The sequence below is a fragment of the Plecotus auritus genome (genome assembly GCF_963455305.1).
Source record: "Plecotus auritus genome assembly, chromosome: 9".
NCBI lineage: Eukaryota > Metazoa > Chordata > Mammalia > Chiroptera > Vespertilionidae > Plecotus > Plecotus auritus.
In genome coordinates, this window is record NC_137783.1 from 69,788,632 (window position 1) to 69,808,264 (window position 19,633).

At 47.2% G+C, this 19,633-nt stretch overlaps 2 protein-coding genes across 3 annotated transcripts; one reads left to right on the top strand and one right to left on the bottom strand.

The window, feature by feature from the left end:
- CD3G (CD3 gamma subunit of T-cell receptor complex) lies at positions 1–8,281 on the bottom strand. 2 transcript variants are annotated; one of them, XM_080641271.1, is made up of 7 exons: positions 8,201–8,281; positions 3,532–3,555; positions 2,897–3,118; positions 1,936–2,067; positions 734–777; positions 268–353; positions 2–86 (listed from the first exon to the last, which is right to left on the bottom strand). In XM_080641271.1, the coding sequence occupies exons 1-6, from the start codon at positions 8,253–8,255 to the stop codon at positions 288–290; spliced, it is 543 nt and encodes a 180-aa protein (XP_080497397.1). In that variant the 5' UTR covers positions 8,256–8,281; the 3' UTR covers positions 2–86; positions 268–287. The 2 variants fall into 2 exon arrangements, with proteins under 2 accessions (XP_080497396.1, XP_080497397.1); XM_080641270.1 differs by having other exon boundaries at positions 1–353.
- A 5,943-nt stretch (positions 8,282–14,224) lies between these two features.
- CD3D (CD3 delta subunit of T-cell receptor complex) lies at positions 14,225–17,747 on the top strand. Its single transcript, XM_080641346.1, has 5 exons — positions 14,225–14,410; positions 16,296–16,511; positions 16,974–17,105; positions 17,365–17,408; positions 17,608–17,747. Exons 1-5 carry the CDS (start codon positions 14,356–14,358, stop codon positions 17,671–17,673), a joined length of 513 nt encoding a protein of 170 aa, XP_080497472.1. The 5' UTR covers positions 14,225–14,355; the 3' UTR covers positions 17,674–17,747.
- Positions 17,748–19,633: the final 1,886 nt, after the last annotated feature.

Genomic DNA, 19,633 nt, shown 5'->3' on the forward strand with positions numbered 1-19,633 from the left:
ATAGTGTGGATGCTGAGAAACATTTATATAGAAATACAATTAATATTCAGCACTCCTCTTCTGAAAGGATGTAAAGATATACACAGCTTTCATATTTTTTAGGTCAAGAAAATTAGCACTAGCCCCTGTGTTTTTAGAAATGGGCCTCCACAATCAGCCCGCACCCCACCCCTGGTCTTCATAGCTGCTTGGGGAAAGGAGACAGACTTGGCATAGTGGGGAGGGCAGGGAATGTGAAGGCACTGCCTTGGAAATGATGTAGGATACAGCTCCTCGGAGTCCTGAGCTCAATTTCTCCTCAGTTGGTTTCCTTGAAGGTGGCTGTATTGGTCATCTTCCCGATCCTTGAGGGGCTTAAAAGGACAGCATAGTCATAAGCACAATCCCCCCATCCTCATGAATTAGTAAGATGCATATGTATTGAGTGCTTTTTACATGCAAGGCTTTGACATGGGTGCTTTGTGGTCCTGGGGGCAGAAAGAGGACGAGCAGATGGAGGCTTTCCCTCTCGGTGTGTTCTTTGATTTTGCTCACTAGATCCTGACCTCAGCCTCTCTCAACCGTTCTCCTATTTCACCCTTTCCACCCAGAGGGATAACTATGCGATCATCTGGCATGTCCTAAGCAGTGTCTTATCTATCTAGCATCTTCCAAATAACTTGCCCCCACCCCCATTTCAAAATGTTAAACCATCACTAATTGTAGCAATGTTTGCCATTCCTTATTCCCTTACCTGGTAGAGCTGGTCATTGGACAACAGGGTCTGCTTGTCTGAAGCTGCACAAAAGATAAAACACATACACACACACACACACACACACACACACACACACGGTAGAGAGGATGATAAATTGGGTTATAGTCACACAATGGAATACTAAACAGCAATAAGAATAGTGAAATACACCTACGTACAAGAATATGAATGGATGCACAGCTGGTGTGGCTCAGTGGTTGAGCATCAACCTATGAACCAGAAGGTCACGGTTCGATTCTTGGTGAGGGCACATGCCCAGGTTGTGGGCTCCATCCCCAGTGGAGGGTGTGCAGGAGGCAGCCAATCAATGATTCTCTCTCATCATTGATGTTTCTGTCTCTCTCTCCCTCTCCCTTCCTCTCTGAAGTCAATAAAAACATCTATACCAATAAAAGGGCACTATGCTAATTAGGGTGGACGTCTTCTGGACATCCATCCAGACAAAGCCACAGTGGCTGTGAGGCCCGGGGCTCAGGCCTTGCAGCCGCCGTGTCTGGCAATGGCAGCAGCAGTGGGGTGATGGGGGTGGTGCCTTTCCCTGCTCAGCCCAGTAGCCTCCTGCAGAGGGGGCAGGCCGGGCTGAGGGATGCCCCCCCCCCACCCAGTGCACGAATTTTTGTGCACCGGGCCTCTAGTATATATATATATATATATGAATGTGAGTGGATATCACAAGCACATTATTGAGCAAAAGAAGTCACACATCGTAGTACTTACTGTATGAGTCCATTTACATAAGGCACAAAAACAGACAAAATTAATCAATGTTGTAAGTCTGCATAGTGCTCACTTTTGGGGATAGGGAGAGTCTGGAAGTGACCATAAGGGGGACTTCTAAGATGTTGGTAATATTCTTTCTTAAACTGGGTGCTGGATTCATGGGTGTGCTTACTTTATTAAATATTATTGAACTGTTTGCTTGTGACTCATGCACTTTTCTATATGTAGGTTTTAATTCAATAAAGACTTTTTAAAAAACTACAGAGGATGAATCAGGGGGAGTTGGATCTTGAGACAGGTAAATATGCTGTGAAAACACTAGGTGTCCCTTCTCCTGCCACAGAGAGAGCCTCACCAGCAGGTACTAACCAACACAGGCTCTTCTCTGGGGCTATTTTGGTTGGAAGAAAGCTGAGGGCCCCAGTGGTCTCATATCTCATCTAAGAACATTCTTTTACCTCTTGATTGGTGAACCCCATCCTGTCCAGCAATGAAGTACACCCCAACAGCAAGGAAGAAAATGCTGAAGATCTCGGCAAAGACAAAGCCAGACACAGTGGATGCATTCAGCTCAATGCAGTTCTGACACACTGTGAGGAAAGGAGAGATGAGTCTACTTCAGGGTGTGAAAGTTGTTTTTCTGGATCTTTTGCTCCTGTCTACCAACAATAATGCCTTTGTCTAGCTAGGGCAACAGACTGCTCCCTCTGTGGGTTGTATGGCAAGGGAATGGCCTGGGAAGATCCTTGGACTAAGAATGCAATGTTTCTTGATGTTCCTCTCTCTTCCCAAAGTCCTGGAGAAGCCCACATAGTCTTATTGCCAGGAACTATGTGGAACAGAAGAAAGACCAGATCCCCTTCTCCATGCTCAGTTGCCTTCTACATCTTATTGCTGCTCACCTTGTCATCTCTTGTCTCCCCTACCCACCCTAACTTAGTTTATATAAATTACTAACTGCTCCAATCCAGGGGGCCCACACAAAGGTAAACCAGTCTTTGGGGACTGGCTATGTTTTACCAAGAAGCTGGTGGAGCCCTAGCTGGTTTGGCTCAGTGAACAGAACGTCAACCTGCAGACTGAAGCATCCCTGGTTCAATTCTGGTCAAGGGCACATGCCTGGGTTGTGGGGGCATGCAGGAGGCAGTCGATCAATCATTTTCCCTCATTTATGTTTCTGTCTCTCCTGCTCCCTTCCTCTTTAAAATCAATAAAAATATATTAAAAAAAAAGAAGCTGGGGGAACTGTCTTGTTATTTTCAACGAGAGGCAAGCTTAGATGAAGAGAACTGGATGTTTAGCATCCATTTTATCACTCTTCAGCATCTATTTTTCACTCATTCCATACAGGAAATCACCAACAGTAAGCACAGCTTAATTTCACAGCAAGCAAACCAAAAGGGGTGGGGTGTCACATACTTCTATAATACACTTGGAGTGATTGTGAATTGTTCGCTGATCCTCGACACCAATATGTCCCTTGAGGGTCCTTCAAACTACTTCCCAGGTTCCATGTTTTTTCATTTGTAGTAGTTATTTCCTTCCCATCTTTAAACCACTTGATATCTTTGCCTTCCAAGTTACAAGTCAGAAGTACTGAACCATCTTCTTGATTGTCATTCACTGTTACCAAATGGTTTCCTGAAAAAGGAAAAGCCATGGTCTGTTAAAGATCTTGCCTCTGACATTCTTTCCACCCAGGGTACAGAAGACAACCATGTTACCGCAGTCTTCTCAAACATAAATATGTACATGAAGCACATGGGGATCTAGTTAGAACTTCGGTTCTAAGTGAGTAGTTCTGGGGAGGGCTGAGACTCTGCAGCTCTCCCAGATGATGTCTATGCCGTTGGTTCATGGGTAAAATTTTGAGTTGCCTACCTTCTCCAAGAATCAGACAATTAATTGCTGGTCATGACTGGCCACTGATTTGGTTGACAATGGAGAAGTTTGATACTTATCACTCATTATCTCATCCAGAACTACTGTTTTAGGAAGGCATATTTCCATGAATTTCCTCAGAGTTTCAGCAGAGAAAGAAGCCATTCCCCTACCTTGTTTCAACTGGGCAATTGTACCTGTAGGGACAGAAGAGAGACAGAGGGTCAGCTGGGCATGGAGTTATTCAGATGCCCTGTGGTATCATTTAGGTGGTCATTTGAGGCCAGAATGAAGAGAGATGCTAATCCATAAGAGTAAAATATCTATACCTATGTCCATGGATTGTTAACCTGAGCCACCAAATTGAATCCAGGGTGTTGTGTAATGAAGAATTTATCAGGTCGCTGTCATGAATTCCTGGGAGGAAGTTTCTAAACCCTTGGAATTTAAGGAGTGCTTTGTTATTCTTGGTGTGCCCTTGGATCATAGGTGAGCTTGCCAGTATAATGAATGAGATGATTCAGGAAAGGGTTGGTTAAGACCAACCATGTGATTAGAGAATTGAGACTTTGAGCTCTAGGAGGGGTGGGGCACTGGAGATTGAGTTTAGTCCCTGGCCAATTTTTCAATTAGTCATGCCTATGTAATGAAACCCCAAGAAAAACTCAGTGGAGCTTCCTGGTTGGTGAACATATCAACGTGCCAGGAAGGGGATGTCTCCTGATTTCACAGGAGAGGCACGGAGGCTCTGTGCTCAGGAACTTCCCAGATCCCATCCTACGTGTCTCTTCATGTAGCTGGTCCTGATTTCATTTTTTAGAATAAAACTGTAATAGTAAGTATAGTGTTTTCCTGAGTTCTATGAGCTGTTATAGCAAACTGATAGACCTGAGGGGGTGGTGGGAACCCAGTTTGCCAGAAGTGTGGGTGTCCTGGAGATCCCTGAACTTGTGCTTGGCATTTAAAGTGAGGGCAGTCTTTCCCTAGCCAGCTTGGCTTAGTGGATAGAGTGTTGGCCTACAGACCAGAGGGTCCCGGGTTCTATCCGGTTAAGGGCATGTACTTCTGCCCAGGTTACAGGTTCCTGCCCAGCCTGGGCCTAGGGCCCCTGCAGGAAGCAACCAATTGATGTGTTTCTCTCACATCAATGTTTCTGTTTTTCCCTCTTTTCCACTCTGTCTAAAAATCAATGGAAAAATATCCTTGGATGAGAATTAACAACAACAAAACAAAACAACAACAACAAAAAAATAAAGTGAGGGCAGTCTTGTTGGTGACTGCTTTTAACTCCTGGGGTTTGATTCTCACTCTTAGCATCAGAATTGTATTGCAGCATAGGGAAGGGTGTCATTTGCACAGGCTGGAATGCTGTCCCTTTAGCAGCTGAGGTCCTGGCAAGGTGTGAGTGTGCACGAGCTAAAGCCTTTCAGAGCTGAGTGACTGCTAAAACCTTCAGTTTTGATGACTTATTTCTTGTAGAAACCCTGGATGTCCTATGGGAGTTAGCTATTCAAGATCCCAAATCTGTCTCAAAACCTAGAGTAGTAGAGTTGTATGGTAGAACTACTACAGAGATCTAGCACAGGAGTTCAATCCAAACATTTACTGGGCACTGTTATGTTCCTGCCATGATTGAGCAGTGAGAAAGAAAAGGGTGGGGATAAGAAGAACTAGTTGCTGTTTCCAAAGAGTTTTTCCACAATGAAATGGAAAAAAATAAGCACATATGTAATTAATGTAATAAAGCATAAATTATCATTTAGTATTTATAAGAATACACATGAAAGGGGATAGAATATTGTTGGAAGCTGCCCATTGCCTTCACTAGCAGAGAGGTGTAGACAAGGAACCCCGAAGGCTGGTCAACCTTGAGGCTCTGGCAAGGGTCAGAGCCAACCACCCACTGTTTAGATGAGACAATGGTAGCTGTAGCAACTTCCACCTTTTAGTCTTATGTAAATCCTTGCTGATGGGCTATCATCGAGCTATTACTGGAATTGCCTGCCTAAGGGCTATGGGTGTATCCCAAAACCTGAATAAAAGGGATCGCAAGGCCAGAGCAAAGGGTAGTCCTCTCTTGGGCTTCTGCCAGGCCTCCAATTCCCAAATTAATATTTTCTTGTCTAGTCTCTTTCATTTGTGTGCGGCCTCCTCCAGAGCCCAAACCCTGAACCTGAACCCTGAACCATGCAGGATGTGGGGGTACACTTGCAGAATCTATTGATTTTGCCCAAGGGTGAGTGACAGAAAAGCTTAACAGAGAAGAATTCACCAGACAGAGAAAGGCATTCTGGAAAGAAAGAATAGCTAAGCAAAGATACAGACTTGGAAAAGGACAAGAGAGGTAATATGGCTAGAGGGAAATAATGGGGCATGTATAAAAGTATGATGGCCTGGATGCCATGGCTCAGTTCATAAGAGTGTCAACCTATGAACCAAGAGGTCACAGTTCGATTTCCGGTCAGGGCACATGCCCGGGTTGCGGGCTCAGTCTCCAGTAGGAGATGTGTAGGAGACAGCCAATCAATGATTCTCTCTCATCATTGATGTTTCTATCCTTCTCTTCCTTTCCCTTCCTCTCTGAAATCAATAAAGATATAATTAAAAAAAGAAGAAGTAAAAGAAAAAACGAAGTATGATGGAAGTAGTTGAAAGGAATCAACTGTCTTAGGATGTTCCACAAGGCTGAAGGCTGAACTCTTTGTGACTAGTACCCAGCACAGTGCCTGGAACATAATAAGAGCTTTATGTTTGTTGAATAGATACATAGATGAATAAATGGGAACAAATTTAAAAATCAGGACAAACAGTTAAGCAGATTTCTCACTAGTTCTTCTCCCCAACCACCTGCTCACTATGGGAGGGACAAAGAGGTCCCTTTTTTTTAACTCATGTTCCATAGGAAAGAGGGTCTAACGGACTGCTAGCATCTTTTAATTTTGCTTATCTGAATCTTGCTTCCTTTTGGGACATGAGAGCTCATGTAGTCAAGTTTCCTGGGTTAGTGCTGAGAGAATGAGCCCCATGGGAGCAAGAATTGTCCGAGTTCACACAGCGTATTGGGGGCTAAGCGCAGGCTTCTGTTGCTCAGCCTGGTGCTCTTTCTGCCTCACACAGGCTCTACGCATTGCCCTCCCACCTGTGTCATCCTTCTCCACTCCCCTCAGAAATAATTATAAACTCTCACTGTCCCCTTCATGACCCGCTCAATCACCACCCAGCTCAGCGTCAGCAGGTGGCATTGCCTCCCTCTTAGTTTGTTGAGAACATAAATGCTGTCATGGCCCTTTCTCCTGCAGCTTTCTTCTACAAGCCTACCTGTAGCTGAAGCCATCTGCACTTCCTCCCTTCTAGTCTAGCGGGTAAGGTTGCCTTTCCCTCTGTGCCATTGACCCCACTCTTGACTCCATCCTTTCAACATCAACTCCAGGACCTCTACTCACTATCTTCTCCTTCAGCCTAGAAATGTGCTCAAATTTCTTTCACACTCAAAAAATTTGTTCTTAGACTCTGTTTCTCCCCTCTTTACCACTCAAACTATCCTTCCTTTTCTTCCAAACTTCTTTAAAGAATAGTCTACGCTTTCTTATCTTTATTATCTGCCCTTTCCCTTCAACTCATTTCCATTTGGCTTCTACTCACACTACCCCAAGGGAATGGTTCTAAATTATCCATGACCTTTACGTTGCCAAATCCCACAAACTTAAACTTATAAATATATTCTTATATTAGTGGATCACTCTTTAAAATTTCATACTGTCAGTGACTTTCTCCTTTGGAAACTTTCTACTTCTTCAGTTTCCATAATATTGGAATCATCTGATTATTCCAGCTCTTTGATCATTCCCTTATCTCTTTCCAGAGATATTTTTTCTCTAACTACCCTTTAAAGGTTGGTATCCTCACAGTTCTATCCTCAGCCCCCTCGTCCTCACATCTAACATAGTACTTGTGTGATTCCAACAACTTCCACGGGTTAGCTTTCCCCATTGTGTGGAGAACCATCTCCAGTCCAGAATGTAGGCATTGGCCCAGTTCATCCACTTCCCATTGGATATTTACAACTGAATATTCATACAGGCATCTTTTATTGTACCTAACATTCAATCTGGAAACACTGAAACTTATTCATGTAATTAGTTTATGAGTTCTTTAGGCAGAAAGAATTTTTTTTTTTTTAACAGAGAAGAAGGGAGAGAGAGAGAGAGGGAAGGAGGAAGAAAGAGAGAATAGAGAGATTGATCAGCTGCCTCTGGTGTGCGACCCAACTGGGGATTGAACCCCACAACCTAGGTATGTGCCCTGACTAGGAATTGAACCCACCACCTTTTGGTATATGGGATGGTGCTCTAAGCAACTGAACCACACCGGCCAGGGCAGGGCAGAAGGTTTTCATTTATATTTATATCTTCCTAGTCTCTTACATAATAGGACCTCACCCATACTGGTTGACCAGTTGATGGACTGACCAACTGAGTGGGTGCTTTACAGGTCTACTCCTAACCCCAGCGCTGGTTTAAAAACACATACCTTTTCTTTTCAGGTTCCTGGCCTGTGCCCTTTTGGGCTACATTCAAACCTAAGATGGTGACATCCGGGTTTTCTCTCTAGACAGCTAAGTTCTCTGATGATCCCTCAGGAAATGAGGACCCCATCTCTCTCTCATGGGACACTGCTTCCCTCTGACAGAGAATAGTAAGAGGCTTTATTTTTACTCTGCTTTCTCTGAACTCCAAGGTGATAGCTGAGGTAGGCTCAAGGTCATGGATCCCAATATTCTTGTCCCATGCTGGTGGCCTTGAGTCTCTCTCCAGGCTGCCAGGCCCCCTAAGCCGCCCTTACCTTGAAGAAGAGAGATTGCCAGGATGAGGCCGGCCAGACGCTTCCCCTGCTCCATGTCGGTCTCTGTCCTTCTCCCACAGAAGCACTGAGCAACCGCTAGCAGCCAACCAGCCAGCGCAGAACTCGCCTGGCTCCACCCAGTACCCTTCAGGCTGGGGCCCCTGCGAGAAGGCAGGAACCCAGAGCCTCCGCCCTCAGCTTCAAGTGTGGTTGGCTGCGGCTCAGCAGACTGCAGGTGCAGATGTCCTTGCTCTTCCGTTAAGGAGTGAAGGGTGGGAGGTGGCATGGAGGGAGAGAGAGCTGGATTCCCATCGCAGAGACTCTAGCTTGCACAGAGAACAGCCTTGGGTGCTGGGTAGTCAACGGCCTGGGCCCCTGTCTTCATGAGGGAGATAAACATCACTGACACCCTTTGTTGCTGGTATCTTAGCCAGTTGTTGCTTGTTGCTAGTTGTTGCTGGAACTAACGAATAAAGGTGGGAACTCTTGGGTGCTCAGGGCTGGAGCTCTGACAAGAGCCACTTCACTCTGGGTCCTCATTCGGGAATTTTTTACTGTCCTTTTGAGAGGAGATCATCAAAGAGATATCTGCTTGGAAGGAAATCAATAGGACAATTCCAATAAGACAGGCCATGCATTGCCAAGGACCAGGGACTGAGTGGAGTTTCTGAGATCTCAGGCCCTATCTCTCTCAGCCAGTCAGTCAGGGAGCCAATAAAAATGGATGGAACTCTCGTCATGTGCCAGGCACAAGCCAGGTACTGGAAACGCAGAAATGAGTGAGATATGCATGATCTCTGCCCTCAGGTAAGTTATAGTTCAACGACTACAGTGTAGTTTCAGAGCCCCATAGGCCATGGGAGGGGGAGGGGCAGGAAGTACATTTGTCTTCTGGGAAGGCTCAGCTCTGTCTACAAGTCAATCATATTGTTATTAATAACTAGTTCTTACCGAACACATATGATGTGTCCAGTATCATGCAAACATTTTTGTTCAAATCCTTATTGCAAATGAAGAATACATTAGAGTACATCTGTTATGCCCAGATTTCGTGATTCCCAAAGACCACGAGGGAGCCGAGTCCAATGCAAAAGCAAAGAGCCTTTTAATCGAGCTAGCTCGAGCTCAGTCCCACACACATACCCACCGGCGCAGCGGCGAGGTGGAGAGAGAGAGAGTCAGTCAGCCCCCAAACGCACTGATTTATAGGGGGCCTGGGAGAGGTAGGAGGGGTGAGGTAGTGTGGCCTCCGCTGATTGGTCGGGATCAGGTTGCACATGGGGGCAGGGTGCGGCTTACCTTCCCCTTGCATTTCTATTGGCTAATTCAAAAGTCTGGGTTGGGCTCTTGGAGAGGTTCTAGGGTGGGAACCTGACTCCACGAGGTGGAAGATATGGAACAAAGGGAACATGGAGTCGGTCTCTCCCGGCCCTTTCACATCAACAGCAGATTAGAGGAAATAGATAATTGAATCAATGATTTGGAAGATAAGGTAGCAGAGCCCGGCTGATATGTCTTAGTTGGTTGAGCATTGTCCCATGTATCAAGAGGTCACTGGTTTGATTCCTGGTCATGCCCAAGTTGAGGGTTTGATCCTTAGTAGGGAGCGTGCAGGAGGAAGCCAGTCCATGTTTCTCTCTCATCTATGCTTCTATGACTCTCTCCCTCTCCCTTCCTCTCTCTGAAAAAAAAAAAAATCAATAAAAACTTATTAAAATAAAAAAGGCAGTGGAAAACACCCAATCAGAACAGCAAAAAGGAAAAAAAAGGAAATAGTTTAAGGGACCTCTGGGACAACATAAAGTGTAACAACATTCACATCATAGGGGTAGCAGAAGAAGAAGAGAAAGAGAAAGGGATTAAAAACCTATTTAAGAAATAATGATGGCTATAGCCTGTTTTGCTCAGTGGTTTGAACATTGGCCCGCACACTGAAGGTTTCGGGTTCAATTTTGGTCAAGGGCATGTACCTCGTTTGTAGGCCTGATCCCCGGCCTTAGTTGGGGCATATGCAGGAGGCAATCAATTGATGTGTCTCTTTCACATTGATATTTCTCTCTCTCTGCCTCTCCCTCTTCCTTCCACTCTCTCTAAAAATCAATGGAAAGAATATCCTCAGAAGAACATTAACAAAAAAGAAAAGAAAAGAAAAGAAAAGAAATAAAATAATGATGAAAAACTTCCCTAACCTGTGGAAGAAAATAGACATACAAGTGCATGAAGTGCAGAGAGTCCCGAACAAGATGAACCGAAAGAGGCCCACACCAAAACACATCATAATTAAAAGGACAAAGGTTAAAGACAAAGACAATCTAAAAAACAGCAAGAGAAAAGCAGTTAGTTACCTACAAGGGAGCGCCCATAAGACTGCCAGCTGATTTCTCAACAGAAACTTCGCAGGCAGAGGGATTGGCAAGAAATATTCAAAGTGATGAAAAGCAAGGATCTGCCCAGCAAGGTTATTATTTAGAATCAAAGTTCAGATACAGAACTTCTGCCGGCCTTATAAACTCCGCTGACCCGGAGCCACTCGTGGCAGCCATGGGAACCCCACTGTGTCTTTCGACATCACTGTGAGTGGGAGCCCTTGGGCCACATCTCCTTCGAGCTATTTGAAGACAAAGTTCCAAAGACAGCAGAGAACTCTCGTGCTCTGAGCACTGGGGAGAAAGGATCTGGTTATAAAGTTCCTGCTTGCACAGAATTATTCCAGGATTTATGTGCCAGGTGGTGGCCTCACACGCCATGATGGCACAGGCGGCAAGTCCATCCATGGGGAGAAATTTGAGGATGAGAACTTCATCCTGAGGCATATGGGTCCTGGCATCTTGCCCATGGCAAATGCTGGACCCAACACAAACGGTGCCCAGTTTTCCTCTGCACTGCCAAGCCGGAGTGGGTGGATGGCCACCATGTGGTCTTTGGTCAGCATGGATATTGTGGCAGCCATGAGTGCTTTAGGAATGGCAAGACCAGTAAGACGATTACCATTGCTGACTGTGGACAACTTTAATAAATTTGACTTGTGTGTTTTCTTTTTTAAAAAATATATTTCTTTATTGATTTCAGAGAGGAAGGGCGAGGAAGAGAGAAACACATCAATGATGAGAGAGAATCATTGATTGGCTGCCTCCTGCACACCCCACACTAAAGATCGAGCCCACAACCCAGGCATGTGCCCTTGATCAGAATCGAACCCGGGACCCTTCAGTCCGCAGGCTGACGCTCTACTCACTGAGCCAAACCGGTAGGGCATTGTGTGTTTTCTTTAAAATATATTTGTATTGATTTCAGAGACGAAGGGAGAGAGAAAGAGAGATAGAAACATCAATGATGAGAGAGAATCATTGATTGGCTATCTCCTGCATGCCCCCTATGGGGGACAGAGCCTGCAACCCAGGCACGTATCCTTAGCCAGAATCGAACCCCAGACTCTTCAGTCCATAGGCCAATGCTCTATCCACTGAGTCAAACCAGCTAGGGGATGACTTGTGTTTTATCTTAACTACTAGACCATTCTTTCTGTAGCTCAGAAGAGCACCCCTTCACACCATCTGCTTGGAATGTCCTGTAACCTTCATGCTCTCACCACAGTTCATTGGGTAGCATATTTCCTTACCCGCTCTAAGTCTAGTTGGATTGCAGAGTTAAGTTTATGATTATGAAATAAAAACTAAACAACAATAATAGAACTTTCCGGATAAGAAAAAGCTGAAGAAGTTTATCACCACTAAACCGGTATTACAAGAAATGTTAAAGGGTCTTCTTTAAAAAGAAGTAGGGAAAAATAAAAAAATACGAATAAGAAAATATTGCAAAGAAAAAATGTCTCACTGACAGAGACAAACACATAATATAGTCAGTGGATCGACCAACACTAAAGCAAGTACAAAGATTAAAAGGCAAAAGTGGAAGGTCAGCCCTGGCCGCTGTGGCTCAGTGGATAGAGCGTCTGCCTGCGGACTGAAGGGTCCTGGGTTCGATTCCGGTCAAGGGCACATGCCCAGGTTATGGGATTGATCCCCCGTAGGGGGCGTGCAGGAGGCGGCCGATCAATGATTCTCTCTCATCATCGATGTTTCTATCTCTCTCTCCCTTCCTCTCTGAAATAAATAAAAATATTTTAAAAAGTGGGAAGATCATGTATAATTACAACAGTAAATTAAAGGATACACACAAACACACAAAGAAAAACTGATAACAGCATAAATATGGAGGGGGTGAGTAAAAATGATAGTGATTTTAGAAAGTGTTTGAACTTAAGTGACCATCCACTTAACATGGACTGCTGTAAGCATGGCTTGGTATGTATGAAACACATGGAAACCATAAACTGAAAAATCTACAAGAGATACACAGGAAACAAGAGGTAAGAATCCAGATACAACACTACAGAAAGTCAACAACATGCAAGACTCCAGGGGTGGACTAGAAGAGGTCAACGGGGGGGAAATGGGGACATATGTAATACTTTCAACAATAAAGATAAAAAAATACAAGAGAAGGGAGCAAGAGAATAGGAAAGGAACAGAGAACTACAAAAGCAGTCAGAAAACAACGAATAAGATGGCAATAACTGCTTACCACAAAAAAGAATGAAATCTTACTATTTATAACATGGATGGACCTCGAGGGTACTGTTCTGGGTGCAGTGAGTCAGACTGAGGAGGACCAGGGCCACATGGTTTCACTTATATGTGGAATCTCAAAAGCAGAATACACAGGCCTGACCAGCGAGCCACAGTTGGTTGGAGCGTTGTCCTTGCACTGGAAGGCTTCGGGTTCGATTCCCGGTCAGAACACATACCTAGGCTGTGGGTTTGATCCCTGGTCAGGGTGCATATGGGAGGCAACTGATGATGTATCTCTCTCATATTGATGTTTCTCTCTCTCTCTCTTCCTCTCTCTCTCTCACTCTCTACCCTCCTCCCTTTCTAAAATCAATAAAAAAGTAGAATAAACAAACTCATAGATACAGAAGTAAACTGATGATTGTCAGATGGGAGAGGGGTTGGGAGGCTGGACGAGATAGGTACAGGGATTAAGAAGTACAAATTGAGCCCGGCTCTCATGGCTCAGTGGTTAAGCGTCGACCTATGAACCAGGAGGTCATGGTTCAATTCCTGGTCTGGGCACATGCCCGGGTTGAGGGCTTGATTCCCAGTGTGGGGTGTGCAGGAGGCAGCTGATCAAATATTTTCTCTCATCATTGATGTTTCTATCTCTCTCCCCCTCTCCCTTCCTCTCTGTAATCAATAAAAATATATTTTTAAAGAAGTACAAGTTGGTAGTTACAAAATAGTCACAGGGATGTAAAGTACAGCATAGGGAATATAATCAATACTATTGCAATAGCTGTGTAGTAACTGTGCCAGGTGGGTGCAAGGCATACCAGGGTAGGGTCACTTGGTAAGTTATATACACATCTAGCCACTCTTCTGTGCACCTGCAGCTGGTACAGCATTGAATGCCACTTGAAACTAAAAATAAAAAGAAGCAGGGAGCCAAACCAAGCCTTATTGTGGTACCGAGGTCATTAGACTCTGAAAATTCCACGACTGGCCCGGCCCAGCGGGAGGCAGTTTTGGAGCTGGGATTCGAGTCTCTGGTGGGGGCTCCGAAGCCCACCCTCCTGCTGGTAAGAACACTCGGTTTGCTGTCCCAAGCTGCTCAGAGAAGACCTCGGCAGGGTCCATCGAAAGACCAGGCGTGGGGGAACTTAGCGGGGCGGGAGGGGCGTACAGCTCTCCTCGTTTTGAGAGGTGGCAGTTTTAGGTAGTGCATACATGCAGTTTTGTTGTTCACAGGAACTCTCAAGTTCTTGTTTTTCATCAGTGACCCAGGAAAGGACCAGCCTCAATCTCCTTCTACCTCCCAGAAATCAGGCAACCTTCTCCACATTCTCTGCTCCCCCTTTCACTCCACCCCTACGCTTCCTGTTCAGAGAGAGCAACTCGCACCTGCTTCCTTCCTACCCACCGGAAGCGGCGCACCCCACAATCCCCCATCCTTGAGGCAGAGAGCAGAGAAACAGGCCTTCTGGTGCCTCCTCACCCTCCCTTCTGTCCGGTCTGCGAGTCAGCTGGGGAGGCCGCTCTCCCAGCAGCCAGCAGCCCTGTGACCGGTTCTAGCTCCTGCGTGGATTCTGTTGGAAGATGGAGCGCAGCAGGTTTCTGGCTGGCCTGACGCTGGCCACCCTTCTCTCCCACGGTAAGGCTTCTCCAGCGGCGTGGCAGCACCTGGGAGAAGAGACCAAGAGGGACATTGCCACTTGGAGCGAGGCCTGCTTGGAATTGGAAGTCCTGGGCGCTGGCTCTGTCATTCGGCAGGGCTGTCCAGGAGGGAGTGCTGGGGTAGAGCGCTGGGTCTGAGAAATGGGCTCCTGGCTTTGACCGGCTCCAGTGAAGGGTTCATCTTGGCCCTGAGTGTTTCTCCGAAGGCCCCAGGCCAGAAATCTGTAGAAAATGGGGTGTGTGTGCCTGAGGCGAGGGCTGACAATGGCAGCACTGTTCCTCTAGGGTAGATGGCCCCTGGGATCCAGGCCTCTCCTGGTTCAGCACACAGGAGAGATGCTCACTTTAGGCTGAGCAGAAGGGAGGGCAGATTTGGGGAAAAAGAGCGACCAACTCATCTCTGTTGGCCTGGTTCCTGTCCCAGGAACCCCTTCAGTCCCAGGGGAACTGAGATGAATGGTGACCCAAGGAGTTAGGTGCTTTGGGACACCCAGCATTTTCGGTGGAAACATCACCAAGAAGGCATGTGTGTGGGATATGAAGACCCTGATGTACCTCTCTCCCTAAGTACACACATATATTCTTGACCTGCTTTGGAGGCACTGGGGTTTTCTGGACGGTGCTCTTGTATCCAAACTGGTAACTGAGTGTACCCTCAGGGAGAAGGTAGCACCCACGTTCTCTGGGATTGGAGGGACAGATGCCAGTGCCTCTGTGGACTGCGAGCTGCTCTCGCCAAGCCACGAAGTGGGTCTAGAAGGTGCTATGCATGCCCCCAGCCCTAGCTCCCTACAGGACTTGCCTTGTGTGGAGCCCCGAGAAGAGATTTGCTCCATTTCCCTTTTTGTCCTTCTCCCCTTCAGCAAGGGCAGAACAACTAAAACTCTACATGGGATTCGCCCTGGGTTCCCTGCTGGACCACGGGGCTGGTAATTCATACCAGCTTCTCTCACCCCCCACCATCTCTCTCACTGTTGTTGGGATGAGGAAAAGGGAGAGAAGCTGAAGGGGGAGTGTTGTAGGTGAGCTGGGAAGCAGAAGTGGAAGTTTTCTGAGAGGGAAAAGGCAGACGTCTCCAAGCAAGGAGCCTCTGCCTGTTCATGCCTCTTGGTGCTTTCGCGGGCTCTACTCCCTCCTGCTTCTCTTTATCTTATTTTGGAATTGATTGCTATTGTGGAAAGTATTGCAGATGTTACATCCCTCCCTAGGCCTTCACCATGCTATTGTCTGTATCCGTAGGTGATGCATATGTGTTCTTTGTAAATCTCTCCCCCCACGCCCCTTCCCTCTGAGATTCGTCAGTCTGCTCCCCTCCTATTTCGAATCAGTGGTCTGGATTCATTTCCAGGAAGGCCCTTAGATAAACCCATTTCTATGGTTCCTCCTTTGCTCTTTGTCCATCGGGGCCTACCCTTGGCGTGGACCACATCCTGTGTCCTTCCTGGCTCCTGAGGTTCACAGGCAGCCTCCTGAAGCCTTTCTCTTGTGACTTCTCTCGGCAAGAAACCATAAACTAGACTTGAAAAGTGGTCTTTCTTTCTTTTTTTTTTTTTTTAAATATATTTTATTGATATTTCACAGAGAGGAAGGGAGAGGGATAGAGAGCTAGGAACATCGATGAGAGAGAAACATCGATCAGCTGCCTCCTGCACACCTCCCACTGGGGATGTGCCCACAACCAAGGTACATGCCCTTGACCGGAATCGAACCTGGGACCTTTCAGTCCGCAGGCCGACGCTCTATCCACTGAGCCAAACCAGTTTCGGCAAAAGTGGTCTTTCTTAAGTATGAGCCTCAGCAGAACAAGGGGTCTGGGGCAGATCAAAGAGGAGGCTCCAATCACAGTATTTTTTTCCCCTTAGTGAGCCCCTTCCAGAAATTCGTGGAGGAACTTGAGGACAAAGTGTTTTTGAATTGCACCAGCAACATCACGCGGCTAGAGGGAACGATGGGGAACCTGTTACTGGACAATCAAACTATGGACTTGGGAAAACGTGTCCTGGACCCTCGGGGAGTGTACAAGTGCAGTGGGGCGCAGGAAAAAGGCATCTCATATATCCTGCAAGTATATTATAGAAGTACGTGCCTCCTGAGTCTTTGGGTTGGCATGGATGGGGCCTCTGGATGTGAGACCTTTCTAGCTGTGGACTGTGGTGGACCAATCTGTTTTCTAAACAAACTGGGGTTCCTCTTATGATGGTATTAGCCAGATTCTCAGGCCCTCAGAGCTGGAGAGAACTTAACTAAGGAAGAAAGAGCAGTAGGAGCCTTGTGACCCCAGCAGTAAGGGCTTTGTTGGGAGAGCAGTTTGGCCTTTGCCTTGTTTAATTTACTATAAAGCTGAGACTACTTGTGGGCCCTCCTCAGGGATGCGTTGGGAGGAAGAGTAGAGGTGGATATAGCAAGGCTACCAGAAGGCCTTTCTCCAAGGATCTTAAGTTCAGGGCTTGACTGGAGAGAGCCTGGGGCTGCCCCAGGAGGCAGAGATGGCTTCCTGGTCTTGAAAGGGCCCCAACCTCTCCTCTTGCCCCTCCCCGCAGTGTGCCAGAATTGCGTGGAGCTGGACCCCACCACCCTGGCCGGCATCATTGTCACTGATGTCCTCGCCACCCTGCTCCTTGCTTTGGGAGTCTATTGCTTTGCTGGACACGAGACTGGAAGGCTTTCCAGGGGTAAGTGGGAGGGACAGAGAGTGTGTGTGTGTGTGTTGTGGGTGTGCACCTGCTAAGCACTGGGGCTGGAGTGGGTTGTGACTCACCTGGGAATCACTCTCCTAAGGATTTTTACAGCTGGTTATTGAAGGACGTGGGTGCCCACGTTGCTCACGCAGACTTCCGAGGCTGTGACTGCCTGCAGTTCCCCAGCAGTGTCCATAGGGTCTCACATCTCCTCCCCCAGGCCCTTTCTAATACGCTTTCCTGGCTCTTCTAGCTGCTGACACTCAAGCTCTACTGAGGAACGACCAGCTCTACCAGGTGAGCCCTGGTGAGAGAGATGGGATGGGAGGAGGGGGAGTGGTGATGCAGAAGCTGACACTAGGGGTTACGTGCGTGTATGAAGGGTCCTAGTAGGGAGTTTACTGGGGGTGGGGTCTGGAAAGGCCAGGCACCAGCTCTCAGCCACCGACTGGGGCCCCCTGGGGGAGCCCTGCCCCTGCCCCTTTTCCTCTCTTAGCCCCTCAGAGACCGGAACAATGCTCAGTACAGTCACCTTGGTGAGAGCTGGCCTCGGAGCAGGTGAACCTGAGACTGATGGAGCACCAGCTGCCGACCATCCCTTCTCTTCCTGCTCAGCCAATAAAGATGTCTTCTTGCATGTGGCAGGCTCCTGCACTTTTCAAAGCTCCGGGGCCAGGCCTAGGAGCTGACCTGACTTGGCAGGGTCCTTGCCCTCCCTGCCCACGTGTGTTCTCCATCGCTTCCCTGCCTCTGGCCCCCATGAACCGGGTGATGGGCAATCTCTCATTACAACTTGGCTCATGGTGCTTCTGACCTGGTGGGCTCCTGGGGGCAGGGTCTGCCCACCATGCTCCCCGGCTACTTGCTGCCTCCAGGCAGCCCCAGCACAGCACTTCCTGAGCTTTGGCTCCCTCACCACAGCTGAGCCAGCTGCTGGTTCAGAGACCCAGCCACACACAAGTTTCCATGACATCATGAGGGTAGATGGCAGAGACATCAAGGGCCCTGGGACTCACTTCATGTGTGTGGGAACGTCCCTGTTCTGCTGAGGGACTGGCCTCGGTGTTATGAGCTCTGTGAAGCCACTAGCTGTGAGGAGGTCTCAGCCCAGGCCCCTCAGAACCACTTATCTTCCTCCCCCAGAACCTGCCCTGCCCTTACCTACATGCAGGATAAACTGGCAGCAGAAACCCTTCATCAATTAAAACACATCATCCCTCTCCACTCAGTTGCAAAACTGGAGCTTGAGACTGGGTGGGGGTTTAGGATGTTTTCTTTTTTGTTGTGGTTGTTAATCCTCACCTGAGGATATTTCCCATTGATATTTAGAGAGGGGGAGAGACAGAGAGAGAAACATCAGTGTGAGAGAGACATATCGATTGGTTGCCTCCTGCACGTGTACTGACCAGGGCCAGGGATTGAGTCTACAACCTAGGTACGTGCCCTTGACCGGAACTGAACCCAGGACCCTTCAGTCTGCAGGCCGATGCGCCATCCACTGAGCCAAACCAGCCAGGGCTAGGATGTTTTCAATAGATGTCCTCTTCAGCCCTAGTTGGTTTGGCTCAGTGGATAGAGCATGGCCTGTGGACCGAAGGGTCCTGGGTTTGATTCCTGTCAAGGGCACATGCCTGCGTTGTGGGCTTGATCTACAGGAGGCAGCTGATCAAAATGAGTATCTCTCATCATTGATGTTTCTCTCTCTCTCCCACTCCCTTTCCCTCTGAAATCAATAAAAACATTTTTTTAAAAAAGAATATAGACCCGTGGACCCCATGCCAGGCATGCAGTCCGCAGGTGATTCTGAAACAACCCCAATTCGGAGAGCCTCCGGTTTAGAGGAAGAACTGAGACCACTTACTCTCTTGTATTCTTTATGCCTATCCTGCCCGTCATAGGTGGAACTCTCCTCTTGTTCTCCGAGTAAGAGTAATTTAACAGACTTCAGGACAGTTTAATGAGCGTGGGCATTTTATAGACAAGGATTCCCCCAAAAGAAAAGAATTAGCAATCACATAGCCAGATCTAGATGAGTCTCATTTTCCTGGCTCTCCTAGCTGCTGACACTCAAGCTCTGTGGAGGAACGACCAACTCTATCAGGTGAGCCCCGACGAGAAAGAGATGGGGATGGGAGGAGGGGTGTTCTGCCCACTGTCTTTTCAAGATATACATAGACCCTGAGGTAGACAGAGTGAAGGTCCAATTTACAACACATGCTACATTCATAGATTTATTCTGACCCTGTGCATTCCTCCTCACCCTAGATCTGACTTCACCTTGGGCCACCCTTCCACGGCTTGCATTGCCCCAATGCTTGTGTCTGCACATGTCCTTTTACCTTTATTCCTCACACACTATTATGCCCTGTGTATTTCTCACAGTGCTCTACCTTGGCTCACCTGGGATTTCCTGAGGAGCTTTAAAGGGTATGGTGTCTGGGTGATTCCACCCCAGATATTCTAATTTTTTTTCAAATTTATTTTTATTGCCCTAGCCGGTGTGGCTCAGTGGATAGAGTGTC